The sequence below is a fragment of the Coniosporium apollinis genome (assembly GCF_000281105.1).
Source record: "Coniosporium apollinis CBS 100218 chromosome Unknown supercont1.9, whole genome shotgun sequence".
Taxonomy (NCBI): Eukaryota; Fungi; Ascomycota; class Dothideomycetes; genus Coniosporium; species Coniosporium apollinis.
In genome coordinates this window covers 447,365-467,596 of record NW_006913271.1, presented here as the reverse complement: position 1 = coordinate 467,596, position 20,232 = coordinate 447,365, and the positions used below count along the sequence as shown (strand labels likewise).

Below are 20,232 nucleotides of genomic sequence, written 5' to 3'. Positions count from 1 at the left end.
GGAAACAAAAAGATGCGAGTCTCCCGCCGGAAATGAGTTGTCAAGATAAGCTACAGCCTCCGCAACATCCTGGTGAGCTTCCAGGGTTGACGCCAGAGTACGAGCTTTCAGCCTCGAAACGGCTCTCGAAGGACAGGAAGTCACAGACGGAACCCCGGGCAATATATGAATTGCAATAGACAGGAGGTATCCTTCGTTCAGCGGCTCTTGGCTCTCTCTCAGTTGGGCATTTAGAGGTAGATGTAGACCATGAGAATCTAAACTCATGCAAACGATGAATAGAATGACAGCTCGGCCCCCGTTTACTTCATAAGGGTCCAAGGCAGGAGAGACGTGCAAAGCTGAGAAAATCACGTGCTGGTGCAATCGAGAACATGACTGTATATGCCAACAGAAGGCACGTCTCACAAACTACGCCGCAGGTGCCTTCCACCAATACTCTGACCATATACTAGAACTGGCAGTCTCCGATTGAAAGATGTATTATACCTGGACATTAAAGAGGTTCAAAACGGTTTACAGCATCCGTGTCAATCGAAGCTTGATGATGGCAAGCCCGGCGTTACTTCGGAGCTGGAGTCGGAGCTCTATCGAAACATTGCGCAGCGCCATGGCTATTCCGCCTATAGACACCACAGATATGAATTTAGGTGACGAAGGGGGCTCGCCATGGGACGGTGAATCTTTCCGCACTCCGTTGATGGCGATCAAAGAGCTAACTCTGGCGTGTAGACGTTCCCTCGCGCTCGCATTCGAACCAAAACCTCAAGGCCGCTGGTGAAGAAGCACAGGACTCAGGTAATTGTGTTGCGCTTATTTGGAGCATGAGCGAGCCGCTCACAAGGCACAGCTCGACCGGATCAGCAGGATGCGCCAGCACCCAGCGCATCAACGGTCTCCAAAACAGGCACTACCCGAGGGAAGAGGACCATCCGCCGATACGAAGCGCAACCCACAAGTTTCCAACCTGTAGACGACTCGCTAGGACCCCTAGGGCCGCTAGGAGACAGCTACAAACCTCCAGCACAAGATGAGCCCCCAGCGCCGCCGCAGAAGGAGCAAGCCTCCATGCGGAGCTCGCGGCCAACAACCGCGACGTCGCAGTCCTCAGTTCGAAGCATGATGGACTCCGTAAACCTTGACGATGACGACGATGCGACGCCTTCGCGACCCAGGATACCGCCGCCTGTTCAGCCACCTAGTAACGACACGCCGCGGCGGCAGACACAACCGAGCATGTCGGTGGAGCAAGCAGCAAAGCCGACATTCCAGATTACCGTGGGAGATCCGCATAAAGTCGGAGACCTTACAAGCTCGCATACCGAGTACCAAGTCAGGACGAAGGTAAGCCATCACGCCCCGACCCCTATTCTCTACGCGCACGGCTAACCGCAGCCGCCACGGCGCTCGCAGACCACCTCGAAAGCCTACCGCACAGAAGAATTTGCCGTCTCCCGCCGCTACCGCGACTTCCTCTGGCTATACTCCCAACTTCACGCGAACAATCCCGGCGTCGTTGTGCCGGCGCCCCCGGAGAAGCAAGCCGTAGGCCGATTCGACGCCGGTTTTGTAGAATCGCGCCGAGCAGCGCTGGAGAGGATGCTCAACAAGACCTGCGCGCATCCTATACTCCAGCACGACGGCGACCTCAAGCTCTTCCTCGAGAGCGAAGCCTTCAACGTGGACATCAAGCACAAGGAGCGTAAAGAGCCGATGCTGGGCTCCGAGAGCAAGGGTATGTTCGGCGGCCTCGGACTGGGCGGCGGCGGTGGGAAGTTCATCGAGCACGATGACGTACGATCTACCTTCTGATTGCCTCCCACCGACTCAAGCTGACTAGCTACCACACAGTGGTTCCACGACCGGCGCGTCTACCTCGACGCGCTAGAAACGCAGCTCAAAGCGCTCCTCAAAGCGACCGATGCCGTCGTGATTCAGCGCAAGGGCCTGGCGGAAGCCACCGGCGACTTCTCCGCCTCTCTGCACTCCCTCGCAGCCGTCGAGCTCTCGCCTTCCCTCTCCGATCCGCTCGACGCGCTTTCCGTCCTCCAAACCCGCATCCGCGAGCTGTATGAGAGACAGGCGCAGCAGGATGTCCTCACATTGGGCATCGTGATAGACGAGTATATCCGGTTGATTGGCAGCGTCAAGAAGGCGTTCGAGCAGCGCCAGAAGGCGTACCATGCGTGGCATGCGGCCGAGTCGGAGTTGTCGAAGAGGAAAGGTGCGCAGGATAAGCTACTTAGACAGGGAAGGAGCCAGCAGGATCGGCTGAATCAAACGAATGCGGATGTGAGCGATGCGGAGAGGAAGGTGCATGCGGCGCGGTTGCTGTTTGAGGATATGGGCCGCCTAATGCGCGGGGAGCTGGAGAGGTTTGAGCGGGAGAAGGTCGAGGATTTCAAGAGTGGGGTGGAGACTTTCCTGGAGAGCGCGGTGGAGGCGCAAAAGGAGGTGTGTTTACCAACTCACCATCCCCAGTCCCCCTTTCGTTCTTCCTCCCAGTCTCTGGTCTGCGAAACGAATGCTAATACCGAACCCCCAGCTCATCGAACTCTGGGAAACATACCTCTTCCAGCTCGACGACGAGGAAGAAGGCAAGCCCTTCGGCCACTCGATCCCGCCCGCTGGCATCAAGGCTGCAGGCGCTGACGCAACAACTAAGGATGCAGCAGCACCGCCTGTCGACTCGGCCAGGCCCTCTACGGGAGACGATTCGCGGCCGGAGAGTCAGGGAACCGAAGAGACCGAAGGCGGGAGTATCGAACAGGCGAGGGCGGCGGCGAGTGTTACGAGGGAGGTCGAGGAGTAAGGATCAAGGGGTCAGGGTTGGGATCTGTCAGTACAGAAATGGGTTTTAGGGCGCGAATCAACATCAAAGGAGTGGGATATTGGTTGCTTCAGTCGTCTGTCTGGGGCCGTAGGGGAACGGGAATTCCCAATGTACTTTCACAATTTGCAGTTGACCCAAGAAACCAACTCAGTCTGCTGCACATGGGATCGAAACCTCGTGAATTGGTCCATAGCCCAGAGATTTTTAGTATCAAGCAGATAGCGAAGACACTAGACTTAGAAACGCCAACCACATGCCCACGCGCCCGCTCGTATGCAATCGTAAATCCAGGTCCTTGCTCAATATGGAAAATTCCGTGACATGGAAAGAGAGAGAGCAAAGACGTAGCTACAAGGTCAGCTTCCTGTGACCTTCCTTAGCCAATTCCCGTCCTCTTGAGCCAGCGACTCAGATATCCGCTATCGGAACAGCACTGCTGAAGCACGCCTCGAGAGGTGTCGCAATCGTCCGTCTGAGTTCTCAAAGCGCGTTCCTGGAACGGCATGGAAGGCGTCTGGCTGAAAGCTCGAACACAGATGTCGTGGCCGCAGCACAACAATTGCTGCCAAATGGAGTAGCAGGTGGCGTTCTCTTCTCTTGTCTCTTCTCTCATGGACCCTTATCCAGCCAAATCCACAGCTAGATCTTCTCCCTCTCAGCAAGCAGATATCCCACCTCCCAGCCCCCGATCACCGAATAACCCCCCACGACTCCACACCTCCCAACCCCCCACCCCTCTCCTTCTTCCTGAACGCGTTCCAAAACCTCAACGTCTCGTCCCCGGCGCCCGTCACGATGACCTGCCCATCCGGACTCATCGCAAGATACAGGACTCTGTACGTGTGTCCCGTCAGACTGACCACCTGCTGCATGCTCGGATACTTCCACACGATGATCTGGTTCTGGCTGTACCCGTGCGTGCTGACCAGCTCATTGCTATTGCGCGACCACGCCAGATTGCACACCTGGCTCCCTGTATCAAGCGAGCTGAGAAGGTTGGCAGGTGGCGGCGTCGCCCTATCCGCGCCCACGCCACCAGGACCGCTCGCCGCAGCCGAAGCCGCCGCAGCCGTACTCGCGATGCTGCTATGACTGTGCGGGCTGAGCAGCGTGTTCCAGAACTTGATGGTCCGATCCGCCGTGCCGCCTCCACTCGCCAAGAGGCCCCTCTGGTGCGGACTCCACGCAATCGCCTTGACCGCCGCGCTGTGCTCGGCCCACTTGAACGTCGGTTCCGCATTCAGCTTCTCCCAGACCATGAGCTTGTTGTCGTTGCCGCCCGAGGCCAGCTGGCCGTCCTCGGAGTTCCACTTCAGGCCGCAGACCTCCTGCTTGTGGCCGACGAGCTTGCGGAGCCACTGGTCCGGCTGCCGCACGTCGCGGTGGTAGATGAGCCGGTCGCGCGAGCCCGAGGTCAGGATGTGTTCGTTCCAGGCCAGGGCGCCGACGCGCGCCGTGTGGCCCGTCATGGTGCGCAGACGGCGCTGCGTCGTCGCGTCCCAGATCTGCACGAAGCCTTTGTGCGTGCCGATTGCGATGTGCGACCCGCGCTGGATCCAGTTCACGGAGGTGACGGTGTCGTCGGGGAGTTCGCAGAGTTTGGTCACACGCCCGGAGGACGAGTTCCACATGTAGACGCATTGGCCCAGACCGACGCCGAGGATGTTTTGGCTGCCCCAGTCGACCAGGTTGAGGTAGAAGTCGTCGGCGAGGTCGGGCGCGTCGAGGACTTTGTAGGGCACTTTGGAGACGGCGCGGGGGGTCTTGCGGGGGGAGAGGAGCATGGTTTGCGAGCTGTGTTTTACGGGGCTCAGGCTGTAGATCTCGGAGCGGGTGTCGAGGTTGGGGCCTTGCCGGCTTCGGGGCGTGCGGTTGGGGGTTGGGTTGCCGGACAGTGAGTGATGGCGTGGTGACATGTAGGAGAAGAGGTTCTTGTGAGGTGTGGAGGGTGTGAGGACTGGCGCGGGTAGGCCGGATATTCGGGTTGGTGGTGTGTGTGAGCGCGTCGGGTCGTGGAAGGTTGTGCCGTAGTTTGTTGGTGAGAGGTTTTGTGGTATCGACTGTGGTACTGAGGATTCGAACATCTCTGAGCGGAGGAGAGTGGAGTATGTTCGGTTCGCTTCTTCAGTTCGCTGGAAGTGAAGCTCGTTGTCGGGTATCCGCTTTCTTCTCGAGGGCGTCGCGGGCGATCCGTCGTCGTGTAGCAAGCTAAAGCTAGCTTGCAAGTCCTGGCCCGATCGGTTTGGAATGAATCTGTCCCCATACACGCGCTGCCGTTTTCTGCTTGGACTTGCGGCTGGGGTGTGCTCTCTCTGCCTTCCAGCCTGCTCGAATTGCTCCAACGCCTTGCTCAACGCTGTCGCATCTATCGGCTCTGAGCCTCGGTTCGTCACTCGCGGCTCGCTGTGCTGGCGTTTGTTTGAGACAGTCGGCGGCGTCTTGGATTCCGGCGGTGATATCAACGTCGGCGTGTGCACATCCTCGACCGTGCGCGTTTCGGTGTGTGTGATGGCCAAGCCGATGTCGAGCTCCTCGGTGCGCCGCATTGTCGATGAGAATCGTTTATGAGGCTTCTGAGACGAGTGTTTGGATATGTAGTCGGTGCAAAGAGTGTTTGCGCAAAGATGCAGGCTCGGAAGCTAGAGTTTGTTGGACAAGGTTTTGCGACATTCACGTCACTGGTGGAGAGTGACCGTGGTATGAAGTGAGTGAATGCGGTGAAGGTGAATGCGCCGTGTAAGAACAGCAATCCACCCCTTGGGTCGTTGGGTCCTTGCAGCGACGGGATGCGACAGCTGCTGCCTCTAGGTATTCCTGTTCCTAGCTCTTTCCCTCAATCGGTCCGTCAGCGCATTGCGCAATGTATTGTAGCGACCGTCAGGCGATGGTGAGTTGGTGTGCGACAGGAGGCTTATCGACGGAATGCGGCCTTGGTTGATCGACGTTCTGGTCTTTGGTGGAAGCGGCGCCAGGAGAGTCAAAGCGCAAGGCAAGGCACGCTCCACGGCAACAATCGATGGACCCTGAACACGGGCTGCGATGGCGATAGCGACGAGGAACAGTCGACGCAAGCTGGCGCGAGAGCTGTAGAGAAGGAGGGGAGGTGTTGAAGTTCGGAAGTACAGATGTAGCGCTGTTTGGCAGTGTTTGGCAGTGTTGTGATGCGGGCACGTCCAGGGCGGTCTCTCCATGTTTTGATTCTCAATTGACGCGCATCGCAGCCTTCGATTGGCTGTCGGAGCTCTGTTTCACAGGGCTGAGCTGTGGCTTCTCCGACAACGTCGCGAGCTTGTCACGACCTCCGACCACCGCCCGTCACAGATCGCAGACCTTACCGCCGGCCTGTTCTATGCTAAAGCCCTCTTTTACCTGCGCCGGTGTACTGCAGACTAGCTCAGTCCGTACGCGTAGTTGCAGAACTGTCTTGTGCCGGACGCGTTCTCTTCAGACAATGCCCTCATCCAAGGTGTCCCTCCACCAGGCGGAGGCCTTCCTGTCCTTCGTCAACGCGTCTCCTACCCGTACGCGTTATAGACAACTTAGATCAAGCTTCGCCGCTGACTGTGACGCTCAGCCTTCCATGCTGTCAAGTCTGCCAAAGAGCGGCTAGAAGGGGCCGGCTTCAAGCAAATCAAGGTTGACAGCCGCTCGAATCACTGAACCTCTGTTCTCACGCTTATGGATACCTTTTAGGAACGCGACGCCTGGTCTTCGACGCTGCAGCCGGGCGGCAAGTACTACCTTACGCGTAATACCTCATCCATTGTGGCCTTCGCCGTTGGCAAGAAATGGAAAGCCGGAAACCCCGTCGGCATGATAGGTGCCCACACAGACTCGCCCTGCCTCCGCATCAAGCCGGTGTCCAAGAAGCAGAACGAGGGTTTCCTGCAAGTTGGCGTCGAGACATACGGCGGTGGGCTGTGGCATACCTGGTTTGACCGTGACCTCAGCATAGCTGGGCGGGTCATGGTCAAGACCTCGGATGGGAACTTCGTGCAGAAGCTTGTCAAAGTTGACAGGCCGATCTTGCGCGTGCCATCACTAGCCATACATCTCGATTCGCAAGAACCGTTTCAATTCAACAAGGAGACGCAATTGTTTCCAATAGCCGGACTGGTAGCTGCAGAGCTGAACAGGCAGGGCAAGACCGGCAAGGAGGAACCGTCTAAGTCCGAGAAGGACGATGCCAAAGACGGATCTGTCGAGCCTCTGAAAGCCGTCACCGAACGGCATCACCCCTACATTGTTGATATCATCGCTGAAGAAGCCGGCTGCGAGGCGTCCGACATCCTTGACTTCGAGATTGTCCTCTACGACACGCAAAAGTCGTGCATCGGCGGTCTCAATAACGAGCTTATCTTCTCTGCCCGCCTCGACAATCTGATGATGACCTTCTGCAGTATCGAAGGGCTGGTCTCATCCCTCTCCTCGTCCTCAGCTCTCGACAACGACTCCACCATCCGGCTAATCGCCTGCTTCGATCATGAAGAAATCGGCAGCCAGACTGCGCAAGGCGCCGACTCGAACCTCCTGCCCGCCGTGCTGCGCAGACTCTCAGTCCTCCCCTCCTCCAGCGAGTCCGAGTCGGACGCATCCTACGACAAAGTCGGCGTGAGTATGGACGAGGCAGCAACAGCCTACGAGCAGACTCTGTCCACCAGCTTCCTCATCTCAGCCGACATGGCGCACTCCGTCCACCCCAACTACCCCGGCAACTACGAGTCCTCGCACCGTCCGGAGATGAACAAGGGCACCGTCATCAAGATCAATGCGAATGCCCGGTACGCCACTAACTCGCCTGGCATCGTCCTCCTGCAGGAAGTCGCACGGAGAGCGAAGAAGGCGTCGTCGCCTAGCGCGTCATCAAGCTCGGAAGGCGTGCCGCTGCAGCTCTTTGTCGTGCGGAACGACTCGCGGTGCGGCAGTACGATTGGCCCGATGCTGAGCGCGGCGCTGGGGGCGAGAACGCTGGATCTGGGAAATCCGCAGCTGAGCATGCACAGTATTCGCGAAACGGCGGGCGCGTGGGATGTAGAGCACGCGGTTAATCTGTTTGAGAGCTTCTTTGTGCATTTTGCGGAGGTGGAAAAGAAGATTTTCGTGGACTGAACGCTGTGGTAAGTGGGGGCAGTAGAGCTTCGAGGGTCTGCAGTTGTAGTGAGTCCATGGTTGCCTGCGAACCTGTATCTAGGGACGAGGAAGCATGCGAAAATTCCGTGCAGAACAGGTGGGAAACACCCTATGAAGCTCCGCGGAAGTAGCTTGTAGTTGCCTGGCTGAACCATGGTTGGGGCTCATTTTCTATGGTGTAGATTGTCATCTATCCTCTCTGGACACTTGGCAGCTCCCCGTCGTCAAAACTCAGGCAGGCACAAAAAAGCGTACAAAGTCTTTCTGCTCAGAATTCCTCAGAACTCTAAAATATTTCCGTTCCTGTGCGACTTCTTACTTGCAAGAATCTCCCTCTGAATCCCGCACGCACGATACCTACAAAGCCCTCTCCATCGAACAATCTCGAATATCAAAAACTCCCACCGTATCCTCGTAACGCTCAGCAACCTATCTTCCTCAACTCACCCCAGCTCTCCTCCAATTCCCCTCACCGAGACCAGCCCACTATCGACCTCCACAGACACAACCCTCGCCCTACCGATTTCGCTCATGTTTCGCGCACTTCTCCATCACCTTGGCCGCCTTGCCCACACCGGGCCCGCCGTCCGCGCCGCATTGCAACAACGACTTCCTATACTCTCAAGCGCCGCCGAAGCCGCTGAAGCCGTCTCGAAGGCTGTTGCCACTGTAGATGCGACTCTGGGCGCTCATCAGAAGAGGATGTTGGAGGTGGAAGCGCATCATCAGCAGAGCCTGAGGATGATGCAGGAAATTCAGCGGATGATAACCGAGATGGCGCAGGCTACGAACCAGATGGCGCAGGTTGCGCATGAGTTGGCGACGATGGTTGCGAGGCCTTTGAGGCGGGATTCTGGGGTGGGATTTTGAATCAGGTGGGTGTGTTGTGGGATTTTGGATGGCTGTGGTTGGGCTTGGCATTTGCGTCCAGGGGGGCGTTAGCACCACCAAGCTTTGTGCAGCTGTTTATGACGAGAAGTATTACCATCGGATCGAGCATGCAACCATCTCTATGTGGAATCAGGTAAATGGTCTTTCGCTCAGACAAGCTGCACTTTCGCGCGCTGGTACCGTCGTTGTGAGTACGCTAAACCACAATTGAGGCCGAAATGTGTGGAATCAACCTTCGCTACCATGGTTCCAGAGGAATGTTCTCTTTGACTCTAACTTCATCGCGCAACCGCATCAACTTCGCTCTCACAGTTGTATAACTATCATCATGCCCTCCTCCATTCTGCACCGGCAATCCAATACTGTCCAAAAAGCACTTTCTCAAACCAAAACTGCAAAACACACATCACCAACCAAACTCAACCATCATCACCAAATAAAATCTTCATCAATACCATATCACCCCACCAGCCTCCCCACCAACCCTCCAAGATGTCACTCTCAAACATCGATATCCACATGGTCGACAACTTCGACACCCTGGCGACCCACCTCATACGCCTCACTATCCTCTCCCTCCTCCACCTCCTGAACCTGACCCCCCTCCTCCACCACCTCGACTCCCTCTCCGCCGCCGAGCCACCCGCACCGACCACCCTCGACACCCTCATGGCGGCCGGAGAAGCCCGCCTCGCGGCCCAGCGCGCCTCATCGCAGACGCGCCTCGCCGCGCAGAAAGCGGCACTCGACATCAAACTCGCCCATCACGAAGCAGAGAAGGAGCGCCAGCAGGCGGAATCAGAAGCCCGGCTCGCGGCCGCGAAAGCGGCTGCCGCATCCAGGATCGAGCACCTGCATGCGCCGCGCGCCGGTGCCAAGTCGGGGAGCGACGTTCAACCCAAGCTGCGTGTCGGGTGGCTGCCATCGCCAATTCTTGCTGTCAGAGTACAGCTCGACGTACCCCGCGCGCCGCACCGCGAGGAGCGCAGGGGGGTTAGGGAGAGGGCGCGCGAGGCGCGGGGGGTGTGTCGGGAGGTGCGAGAGACGGTTCGGGATGTGCGGGCGAGTGTGCGCGGGATGAAGGAGAGGGCTTGGGAGGGGATGGAGAAGTTGCGGAGGAGGAGGGATTCGGGGTGTTGGGAGCGGGTGCCGGTGATCGAGGGGTGGGATGTGGAGTATGAGGTGCTGAGGCGGCGCGAGAAGGAGGGCGTCAGGAGCCGGAAGGAGAGGTTTCTGTAGATGCTTTCTGTTCTGGGTAGTCGGCTGAATGTAAGAATGCCTCCCTGATACCCATCTCTGCAAACTCTACTCGAATGGAACAAGCCCTTCCTCCTATCCATTCCGCTGGTCAACCACAGATGGCTCCGACGATCGCCACAACCCTCTCCATCCTCATCACGGACACGGCCGTTCGCTGGGGAATGGAACGTTTCTACCCCCGCAGAACGGAACGAGAAACCGCAGTCGAACATCGGGAGAAGATAGTGACCATCCGGGAACGGACGTTAGATATCCGCGAACACACGCTCGACAGACGGGAATGTAGCCTGGACATCCAGAAAATGGTGCTGGAGATGCAGCAAAAGATACTGAGAGCAAGGTACTCGAATGAGGAAAAGCCTCGTGCTGGTGATGCTATCAAGGAACTGTGACTTGCTCCTCGCATTCAAGGACTTCATTAGGAAGGTGGACATAGAGGGCCAGAATAAGGCTGGAACCAAAGGCTCCACCAGCTAAGCATGTTGGACAGATGGCATGGAGTTGTGTCTTGGACTGAGTAGCTGCGAAGCATCATCACATGGCCATGGATTTCGTGTTGTTGATGGTTGTAGCGCAGACTTGTGTGACCGAGTCCATCTGACATGTGAAATAAGGGCGAGATTGTTGTGGAGATCTGTATCACAGCAGCCGGTTTCCATCTCTTGGTCTAGACTAAGATGATTGCGGAGAGGTGTGTGACAGAGCTCATAAGACATCTAGATTGAGGGCGAGAATGTTGCGGAGACATGTGTGACAGATGGTGATTTTATCTCCTAATCGGGAGTGAGGATAGAGAACACCTCACAATTGCCGTTTAGAGGTTGGCCTAAGGTCGCACCACGTGACCAGCCCTTGCCGCAGATCTTGAAACGGGCGGTAACGGCGGGAAAATGCTGGAAACGGAGGGTTCCCGAGGTTGGCCTGGACCCTTGAACGAACGCCCTGGAGCAACCCCCCAGTCTCTGCGCGTCAACTTCGCGGAAATAATAGATAGACGCGTGACTGAGGTGTTGTCAGCGTCCAGCTTATTCCAACAGCCAAAGAGCTCACTTTGAGGCCGTTTCATGTGATCGCCGCCGCCGCCGTTTGTACTCGCATGAGCGATATGACTAGTCTCAGACCCGGGAAGCGCCTTGGCCTGACCCGCCGATCTGACTTCGGGCCGAACAAATCTCTGCCACTGCCAACCCTCACCGCCCACCGCCATCAACGTAACGCAACGGCTCTCGTTGGTCTCCACGAATATGTCTGAAACTGTCGGCCTCAAAGATCGTGATGGCTGGGCAATCGCCGTTCACTCGCATCAAGGCGAAAATCCCTTCCCGTGTTCGAGCTAGCGCGACGCCTCGGACACTGACCGCCCTGCCGACTCAGCGCCTCCCGTTCGCAAGAACCACCGAGGATGCACACCTCGACTCAGCCTCGCAGGCAGGACCAGGACAAACACGGTCTGATGACTGCGGCGCTAATGCAAGATGAGATCGTGCCCAGTGGGAGGCTCCCCCATCGGTTTCACAGAGGGCTTATTTACGAACATGCCTTTCTTGTGCTTTCCTCTCATATCCTCCCTCGATCCTTCAGATTGTACCTCGCGACTCCCATATTTATAGCTCGCCATCTGTCGTCCCTTCTCTGGTATCTCGCGTCTTCTCTGCAGCCGTTGATCCTCACATCTTTCCTCACTGTCTCTAACGCGTTTGTTGCATCATGGGTTCAATTCATGCCCCCGTTCACCGCGCGTGGTGGAAGGAGGCGTCGGTCTACCAGATCTACCCTGCTTCCTTCAAAGATTCGAATGGAGACGGACTCGGTGATATTCCCGGCATCATCTCCAAACTCGACTATATCAAGGCGTTAGGCGTGGACATGGTCTGGGTCTGCCCCATCTATAAATCACCGCAAGTCGACATGGGCTACGACATCTCCGATTACGAAGACATCCACGCACCTTACGGCACTCTTGCAGACGTCGAGAGGCTCATTGAAGGTCTACACAGTCGAGGAATGAAGTTCGTGATGGACCTAGTGGTCAATCACACCTCTGATCAGCACAAATGGTTTCAGGAGGCCAAGAAATCTAAAGACAGCGAATTCAGGGACTTCTACATCTGGAGAAAGCCAAAATACGACGCCGCCGGCAAGCGCCAGCCGCCGAACAATTGGGCAGCAGCCTGGGGAGGTATGTTGGAAACCCAGCACGGTCCATGCGAGCATCCTTGAACAGGATGAGTATGGCTGACACATCCGAACAGGCAGTGCGTGGGAGTATGACGAGGCATCCGACGAATATTACCTCCACATTTTCGCACCCGAGCAACCCGATCTGAACTGGGAGCACCCTCCCGTTCGTGAGGCTGTCTATGCCATCATCCGCTTCTGGCTGAACAAAGGGGTGGACGGCTTCCGGTGAGGGCAAGATACGTGCTTAGGCTGGGACATGTCTGACGTCTTATCTCAGAATGGACGTCATCAACTTCATCAGCAAAGCCCCCGGTCTCCCCGACGCAGCGGTTCTGCAGCCAGGAAAAGAGTTTCACAGCGGTGCGGAACATTTCGCCTGCGGTCCAAGGCTACATGAGTATCTGCAAGCGATCGGCAAGATTCTCAAGGAGTACAATGCTTTCTCAGTCGGAGAGATGCCGGCCGTGCACGATCCGAAACAGATCATCAAGGCTGTTGCGTTCGACCGCCAGGAACTCAACATGATCTTCCACTTCGAGATGTAAGTAATGCACTGTCCACCACTTCCGTGATTGTCAGTTAATTTTAGTGTCAGTGTCGACATGGATCATGGGCTTGGCGGAAAGCTCACCCCCAGACCATGGGAGATGTCGAAACTGAAGGAGATTGTCAGCAGATGGCAATATTTCATGATTGACAACGACGGGTGGAACGCCCTTTACCTAGAGAATCACGATCAGAGCCGATCAGTCTCCCGGTGGGGCTCCGACTTACCAGAGTTCCGGGTCGCTTGTGCGAAGATGTTCGCGACGTTCCTCGCTCTCCAGTGCGGAACGGTATTCGTTTATCAGGGCCAGGAGCTGGGCATGACCAACATTCCGAAGGATCGAGACGTCAGCGAGTACCGCGATCTGGAGACCTTGAACTGGTGGAATGAGTAAGTTGACCAGCCCGGAAGCTTCAGTGTCACGTGCTGACAAGCTGTCAGAATGCTTGAGAAGCACCCCGATGACAAGGAGCTCCACCGCATCACCAAAGATGAGATTCAGAAGAAGTCGCGTGACAATGCCCGAACACCCATGCAGGTGAGTCGGTGCTGTCATTGCAGTAGAGAGCTATGGCTAATTCTGGTAGTGGGATAACTCCGAACACGCCGGCTTTTCAACCGCAGTGCCATGGCAACGCGTCAACGACACGTACCCTGATTGTAACGCCGCGGCACAGGTTGGTGTAAAAGGCAGCGTTTTCGAGTACTGGGCCAACGTTCTTCGGTTCCGCAAGACTCACAAAGACATCTTCATCTATGGTGATTACCAACTCATCGACCCCGAAAACAATGATGTATTCGCCTACACCCGAACCTTTGAAGACCAGACGGCCGTTGTTGCCGCCAATTTCAGAGCGAACAATGTCGAATGGTCCCTTCCGAATATCACTTTACAGAAAGAGAAGGTCTTGATCTCTAATTACGGGGATCTGGTCGTGAAGGATGGTGTGGTGTCGTTGCGGCCTTTCGAGGCCTTCGCTTGCCCGCTTGCTTGGTGAGGGGTACGACTAGATGTTTGGGCGGAGCTGGTAACACTGTAGAAGTATAATCCATAGACGGTCGGGCCCTTATGTGGGAATGGGAGGGGGGCGTTTCGTGGGCATGTTTGAGCTGGATCAGAGCACGTTCATAGGGCGCGTAAAGCAAGCTTCTTGTCTACATGATGCAGAGAGCAGTTTTGATTTGTGGTGAGGGGCCGATTGATTGATACGGCCTATTGTCCGCTCGAGTAGCACAAGTGTCATGCGGAAGATGCGCCGCCGCATCGTGACTGTAGCTTGCTCGATGCCGGATCCGTGATTAAGCTGAAAGCGTGGCCATCTCAAGGGTAAAACGATGGGACCGCTTCGATTCGATAAAAAAGAAACCCATGAGATGTTCAGCAGCTCCATTCTTCCGCGGATCGGTAACTGAAGATGTCTTCAATCTACAAATTGTGTCCGAGTCACCCATCTTGATGTTCATAAGTGGCTTTCAACGCGGCAATGCCTTTTTTTTCCGAAGGACCAAGGCTCACCCGGAAAAATGATGGCCACGCAAAATGGCCGGAGGCACCCTACCTTATACTGACCTACCTAACATTTATACTCAGACATCGCGCCCAAATTTCTATAGGTTCATTCAAGAATCTAGTTACATATAGAAAGGGCAGAATGGCATTAGTTCAGCATTAGTTCTGGTACTAATAAGTCCATATAATAGTATTGCTGAGTGTTGATAGATTTGATACAGTTTTTGCGTGGCCACGATTTTTCGGGTGAGCCTTGGACGGAACCTCTGGAGAATGGGCTGAGCTAACCCAGTCTAACCGCGAATAGCTTACCATACTGCTAGTTCGTCCATCAGTGAGCGCAGGCTGGGAAAGCAGCCGATCATATAGCCAGATATGGGTTTCCCAAACCTAAGTGGGAAAACCCTATTGGGCTACGTGATCGGTTCCTTTCCAACCTTGTTCCGCGACAAGCTGATACCAGGATGGTAGCATGTCTGGTACTGCAGACAGTTTCCTCTCAGCCCCACTTCCGTCGGATACTCGAGCAGTCAACATCCTTTCGAAGGCGGTTTTGTTCTTCAATTAGGAGCGAAACGCTACGGAGCTCTGCCATTAATGACTGGTAACTCAGCTTGAGCTGCATACCTGCCTTTGTCGCAGAACAAGAGTAGAAGAGAACGCTCGACCGCCGGAGAGGGAAGGAGAGTGCTCTCCCGCCATGGAAGGCCTTGTGTCGTGAGATCAATGACGACCTATCTAAACTGCTTGTAGGAAGTAGTGTCTGTCTAACCGACTGCAGAGACGATTCAGAGCTTGCCAGTAGCCTGAGCCGGAGGACGATGGTGATACTAAGCCTTTGTCTCAACACTTGACCAACCTTCGATACATCCGCGGTTCGGCAGCCTGAAGCCGCCACACTGAGCTACCACTCTAGTAGCTCTTGAAGGCGGCTCTCGTTGTCGGTTCCTGGATGACTAGGCGTTGAGCGCGCCTTACAGTATAAGTTGCTTCAATAGTAAAGAACAACTGTTCATGATTGAGGGAGGGGTTACATGCAGCACGCTATCTATATACCTCGCGCGTTGGGAGCTTTATAGGAACGTGATCAAACGCGGACGATACGCCTTACCGCAATACCCTGCAAAGCTACAGACCGCAGTAAGAGCAGTACACCTACCTGGAGGTGTAAGAACATCCTTAGGTCACAATAAACTCAAGATCACCTCAAGCGTAGTAGTTACCATTTAGGTGGTCTCTAGCAACCCGAGGTGGGTGTCTAGTGCTTCACTAGGTACGAAAGGCGTTCAGACTCGTCACGATCTTTTTGAAGTAAGATGAAAGTCGCGATTTCTCATCCTCCACTTCGCCTCGGCTACCCGCTCCGTGCGTGTTGATTTATGCTCTAAACCTCTACGCTCTGGCACTCATGAGGATCGCAAAAGCATCATCAATTCCCGTGTGGTGGTAGATCCCGTGGCCTCCAGCATGGTACACGGGAGTGCGCGAGTAAGTGCTTGGTCTGCTCGATTGAGGCATGATCCATCAAAGACGCTGGTTGGCTACATGCTCGGTCCTTGATGGCCACCCAGCCACCGGCCTGCTTGACCATCCTAAACAACCTATCCAAAACTGCGCCTTACTGTCTACCTTACTGTAAGCTTCCATTTCCTTCTGAGATGATCCTGGTAATTCAACTCAGCCTTGCAGAGCTGGGTTAACACGGCAACCCTACCCTACACGCGTTGTTCGCGCTATGAACATCTTTTAAGCCATTCTACATCCTCACATACGATAAACCAAAGTTTTGCTCATAATCTTCCCACAAGACGCTTGACTAAAATCCGCTGCATACAATAAGACTGTCAAGACATTCGATCGTACCGTCTCTCACCATCTCGACAATGGTTTTAGAAGCAGTAGCAGGACTAGGACTTGCAGCACCTCCTACTGTCGTGTTCTTTGCCAAACTGATCAAGGGAACGCACAACATCAGCACCATCTACAAGAGATCAGCGTTGATATTGGAATCCATTGAACATGAGCACGAGATCACTCGCATCATACTCGACGGAATTCCATATCAGTTATTAAATTTTCCAGACAATGCTTCCGATGGCATGCAACACCACCCTGAGTTTTCACGAGGCCTTGATACGCTCGTCGCACAATGCAGCAGGACCCTCGGGGAGCTTGACAAATTGGTTTCTGAGATCCACGAAGCTGCAGGCGGAGACTTCAAAATTGGACAGCAGCTGAATTCCAGAGGGAAGCTGAGCGTATTATGGAGAAATGACGAGATGGAGCAGTTGTTGTCTCAGCTGCGACATCACAAGAATGATATCACCACTCTCTTGCAAGTCATTCGGATGTGAGTCCAAATCCATTCCTCGGATCTACCCATAGCTGGATCATATTCCAGTCATCCTAGGAACGACTCCAAAATCGTGCTCAACAACCTCTCTGAACAATCTGAAATGTCGTTAGAGAGGACATCACCCCCAACATACGCTTCTCTCCCGGAAGCAGTTCAAACAGAGGGCATCACTTAACGGAGCACAACGTTGGCTACAATCAACTTCGAAGACGAGCTGACAACTCTCGGTGCACACAGACGCTTGTTAATATCTCCATCGAATACTACCGCGCCTGGAGATCCCTCTGTACAGTCTGAACACGGGAGAACCGCCACGAGTCTGCCTTTGGAGAACGCCACGCGTTATGCTCCTAAACCAGATTCCCTTCAACAAGAAGCCCCTCCACAACAGAGCTCGGGGTATCAAAGATCAAATATCAACTCCTCTGTCCTACCAAACCACGATGCATCCGGCGACGACGCCACTGCCGTTGTCTTGCACAAGTCCTTACACACAACACCCGATAAACACCTCGAGCGGTGGCCTACGCCAGAAGAAGGAGAGGCAGCATCTACCACTGGGATGCGGTTGGCATCAGCAAACACGCTTAGCCGGTGGCTTCGGCGCGGTCGGAAGATTCGACAGTAGTCATGCGCGCCTAAGCAGACGACATACGCTACATCGGCGTTGGGGTGGCCGAACCGCCTCATAGGCGAAGGTGGTGAGCTTCCCCACGAAAAGCAGACTTGAGCTCACCTTCTGCGCATTTTGACAATTTTTTTTTATCATTATAGAGCCGTGCTGGCGCGTGCTTGGGTTGTTAGTTGCTGTTAGTGTTCGTTGTTGCGCGTTGATCGCCAATACTATCATTTATGAATACTCAGATGGGCGGTCTCTACAGAGGGCAGCACGTTGATAACGTTGAGGTGATGTTGATTGGAAGAACCACTTAGATGTGAAGAGCTGAGGGCGTGAGCGTTCTAAGCATTTGTTTAAGTATGCAATGTAGTTTTCCTTTCGCACCTGACAACTTAGCTTATAGAGCAAGTCTGACAATCAAGATTGTGGGACCAAACCCCATTTCCGCTGTGGACGATTGGTGAGAACGATCTACGCTTGGCGCCCTGGTGTATACTTGGGCGGCTGAGAACACATTAGGACAGGCTTTATAGGCCATGTAGATGCGCCAGAACGGGCTAGGCCTAACATAGCTAGCAGAGTCTGCCAGCTGAGCCGGAGGATTCGACGTCAGTGGGACACTTGGAGCAGTGGATAAGAGTACTGTGCCAGTCGTAAATTGAGCCTCGGAATCTGATGTCGAAGTATTCGGATCACCTCCAGGGCTGTCGTTGCGTCGCTGTCCTGCATAAATAAACTTGATTCACTAGTGCCAGGAGTGACCTGTTGCATGTTAGGAGTGACCTGTTGCAGCTCTCAACAGGCGAATTACTCTGTGGCGTAACACTACAGATTGAAATGCCCGAGGGGCCGGTAACACCGTGACAGAGACGGTGCTGACTCAGCTTCTTACTTTGCGACTATTTGCTTCGTCGGAAACCACGTTGCTGACATAGTAGCACGCTATGGGAGGCTAGCAGAGGGCAGGCACCGCTAGCTGTCGATTGTGTTACTACCTTCAGTGAACGTAAAATCAATCGGGAATTGGCTAAGTATGCTTCTTATACACACTACCTTATTGGAGGGATTCGTGAGGATCTAAGTTAGTCCGCTCCCACTTATCTTCAGTGATGTCCACACTCCAGCGCTCTTAACCGCCGCGGAAGGCGCAAGTTCTTAAGATATTACGTGCAGTCGTGTAAGACAAGACAGACAGGGCACCCGTACGAAGCTTCAGAGAGATAGGCATGCCTTCATCAGCTGCGCTATCGTTACCAGCTGAATGCGAAAGCCACAGAGAATCTAAAGCCCCCTACTCCTCCTCACTCTCCTCATCACTCTCCGCCGCCCCACTCATCAACTCCTGCATCATCTCCGCCTCAAAGCCCGCTTCGTCGTCCTCCACATCCACCTCCGCCGCCTCGACCCTACCCTCCTCACTCTTCCTCCCCGCCCCATGAGCCGGCGGCCCCAAATCCATCGGTTCGATATCCTCGTCCCCTTCTGCATCCCGCTCGCCCTCGTCGTCCTCACGATACCCGTCGTCCTCGTCGGACTCATCTCCGCCGACACTGGACCCGAGGTCGAATTCGGGGACATCGTCGTGCTTCTTCCTGCCAGGCAGGGGAGTGTTGGCCGCGCTGTTGACCGCGCTGCTGGCGGCGCTGCGCAGGGAAATCGGCCCGTCTGTTGCGGAGGCTAGCGGGACCGTGGTGCTGTAGTGTCGCTTCCGGGGCGCGGCGTCGCCGAAGTCGATCTGGAGGCCGCCGTCGGAGAGCTCGAAGCGGGCGGGGCCGTCTCTGGCGCCGTCTGAGTCGTCGGAGGAGTGGACCAGGGGGTCGCTCTTGAACTGAGAATCGGGCTTGACCTTGGGCTTCGTGGAGGGGCGGGCTGCGGGCTTGAGGTCGGTGGGCCGGGTTGAGGCGCGCCGATCCAGGCGGACGGTTGGGACCGCAGCAGATTTGAATGATTTGGCGGCGGTGCTGGAGGGCTCGGGCGTCTTGCGCTTGCGGGAAGAGGCCGCTTGAGATTTTACGGAGCGCGTGGGTTTCGTAGGCGGCTCGCGGATGTCATTGTTCATTATGGGTGTCGAGCGTCCATGTTCAGAGCGCGGCGTGCCTGTCGCGCTGCGGAAGGGCTCGTTGGGCGGGCTGGATTGCTCGGGGACAAGGTGCAGGAAGCGCCGGAAGTCGTAGGGTTTGGTTGGGTCGGGCTCTTGGTCGCTTCCGTCGCTAGGAACATTCGCTGCTTCGGCTTTACGCCCGCTCTCATCATCTGAGCTCGTCTCCTTGAGTTGTCGGTATTGTGTCTGGAGCTTGCTCTTGGAAGACTCCCATGGGGTAGACGTGAGATTGAAACTGTATGTGTCTTCGAGCGGTTCGAGCGAGCATGTCTGCTTGTCTTGATTGAAAACGAGCACGTAGGTCTTCTTGTGGGATTTGCGGACCCCCTCGTAGGTATACTGTTGCGGCTCGGCAGAGGTCGGCTCTTCGTCGGTGATGCTTAGCGAACAGCTTCCGTCGTTGTCAGCTTTGATGGTGGTGTTTCTCTTTTCCGTTGACTGCGCTGGCTTGTGATTGTCTGCCCCAAAGAGTGTCAGCGCTTGATCAGCAATCTCCGGGGAATGTAAGAGCCATCACACATCTGACCGTGCTAAAGGTACCGCTCGAGCTGGAAGTGCCGAGAAGCTTGTCACTCAGCTGCAGGGTGTAGCGACCATTCTTAGAGGGATCAATAACGCTCGATACCTGCGGAGAAGCCATGGCGGGCGACAGAAAGAGCTTAACAGGCTGTGGGAAGAAGTGATATGGTGAAGCGGACAAAGGAAGAGGGCTGAGGTTTGCTGGGCTGGGGTTGAGCTGGTCTAGCCCCGCAGATCTTCCGAGCTGCCAGCGTGCCGAACGGCCGCTAATGCACCCCACAAAGC

The 20,232-nt window shown here is 55.3% G+C and overlaps 6 protein-coding genes across 6 annotated transcripts; 4 read left to right on the top strand and 2 right to left on the bottom strand.

Moving 5' to 3' along the window:
- Positions 1 to 610: 610 nt before the first annotated feature.
- W97_02511 (uncharacterized protein) lies at positions 611 to 2,812 on the top strand (the record flags this gene model as incomplete). The annotated part of the gene is made up of 6 exons (XM_007780411.1): positions 611 to 677; positions 733 to 798; positions 851 to 1,344; positions 1,414 to 1,794; positions 1,852 to 2,454; positions 2,546 to 2,812. 6 exons carry the CDS (start codon positions 611 to 613, stop codon positions 2,810 to 2,812), a joined length of 1,878 nt encoding a protein of 625 aa, XP_007778601.1.
- A 710-nt stretch (positions 2,813 to 3,522) lies between these two features.
- Positions 3,523 to 5,379, bottom strand: W97_02510 (uncharacterized protein; the record flags this gene model as incomplete). Its single annotated transcript, XM_007780410.1, has 1 exon — positions 3,523 to 5,379. The coding sequence occupies one exon, from the start codon at positions 5,377 to 5,379 to the stop codon at positions 3,523 to 3,525; it is 1,857 nt and encodes a 618-aa protein (XP_007778600.1).
- Positions 5,380 to 6,284: 905 nt separating this feature from the next.
- Positions 6,285 to 7,942, top strand: W97_02509 (aspartyl aminopeptidase; the record flags this gene model as incomplete). The annotated part of the gene is made up of 3 exons (XM_007780409.1): positions 6,285 to 6,354; positions 6,408 to 6,469; positions 6,527 to 7,942. 3 exons carry the CDS (start codon positions 6,285 to 6,287, stop codon positions 7,940 to 7,942), a joined length of 1,548 nt encoding a protein of 515 aa, XP_007778599.1.
- A 1,404-nt stretch (positions 7,943 to 9,346) lies between these two features.
- Positions 9,347 to 10,093, top strand: W97_02508 (uncharacterized protein; the record flags this gene model as incomplete). Its single annotated transcript, XM_007780408.1, has 1 exon — positions 9,347 to 10,093. The coding sequence occupies one exon, from the start codon at positions 9,347 to 9,349 to the stop codon at positions 10,091 to 10,093; it is 747 nt and encodes a 248-aa protein (XP_007778598.1).
- Positions 10,094 to 11,821: 1,728 nt separating this feature from the next.
- W97_02507 (uncharacterized protein) lies at positions 11,822 to 13,840 on the top strand (the record flags this gene model as incomplete). Its single annotated transcript, XM_007780407.1, has 6 exons — positions 11,822 to 12,293; positions 12,367 to 12,520; positions 12,573 to 12,836; positions 12,891 to 13,232; positions 13,284 to 13,380; positions 13,430 to 13,840. 6 exons carry the CDS (start codon positions 11,822 to 11,824, stop codon positions 13,838 to 13,840), a joined length of 1,740 nt encoding a protein of 579 aa, XP_007778597.1.
- Positions 13,841 to 18,618: 4,778 nt separating this feature from the next.
- W97_02506 (uncharacterized protein) lies at positions 18,619 to 20,068 on the bottom strand (the record flags this gene model as incomplete). Its single annotated transcript, XM_007780406.1, has 2 exons — positions 18,619 to 19,886; positions 19,969 to 20,068. The coding sequence occupies 2 exons, from the start codon at positions 20,066 to 20,068 to the stop codon at positions 18,619 to 18,621; spliced, it is 1,368 nt and encodes a 455-aa protein (XP_007778596.1).
- Positions 20,069 to 20,232: the final 164 nt, after the last annotated feature.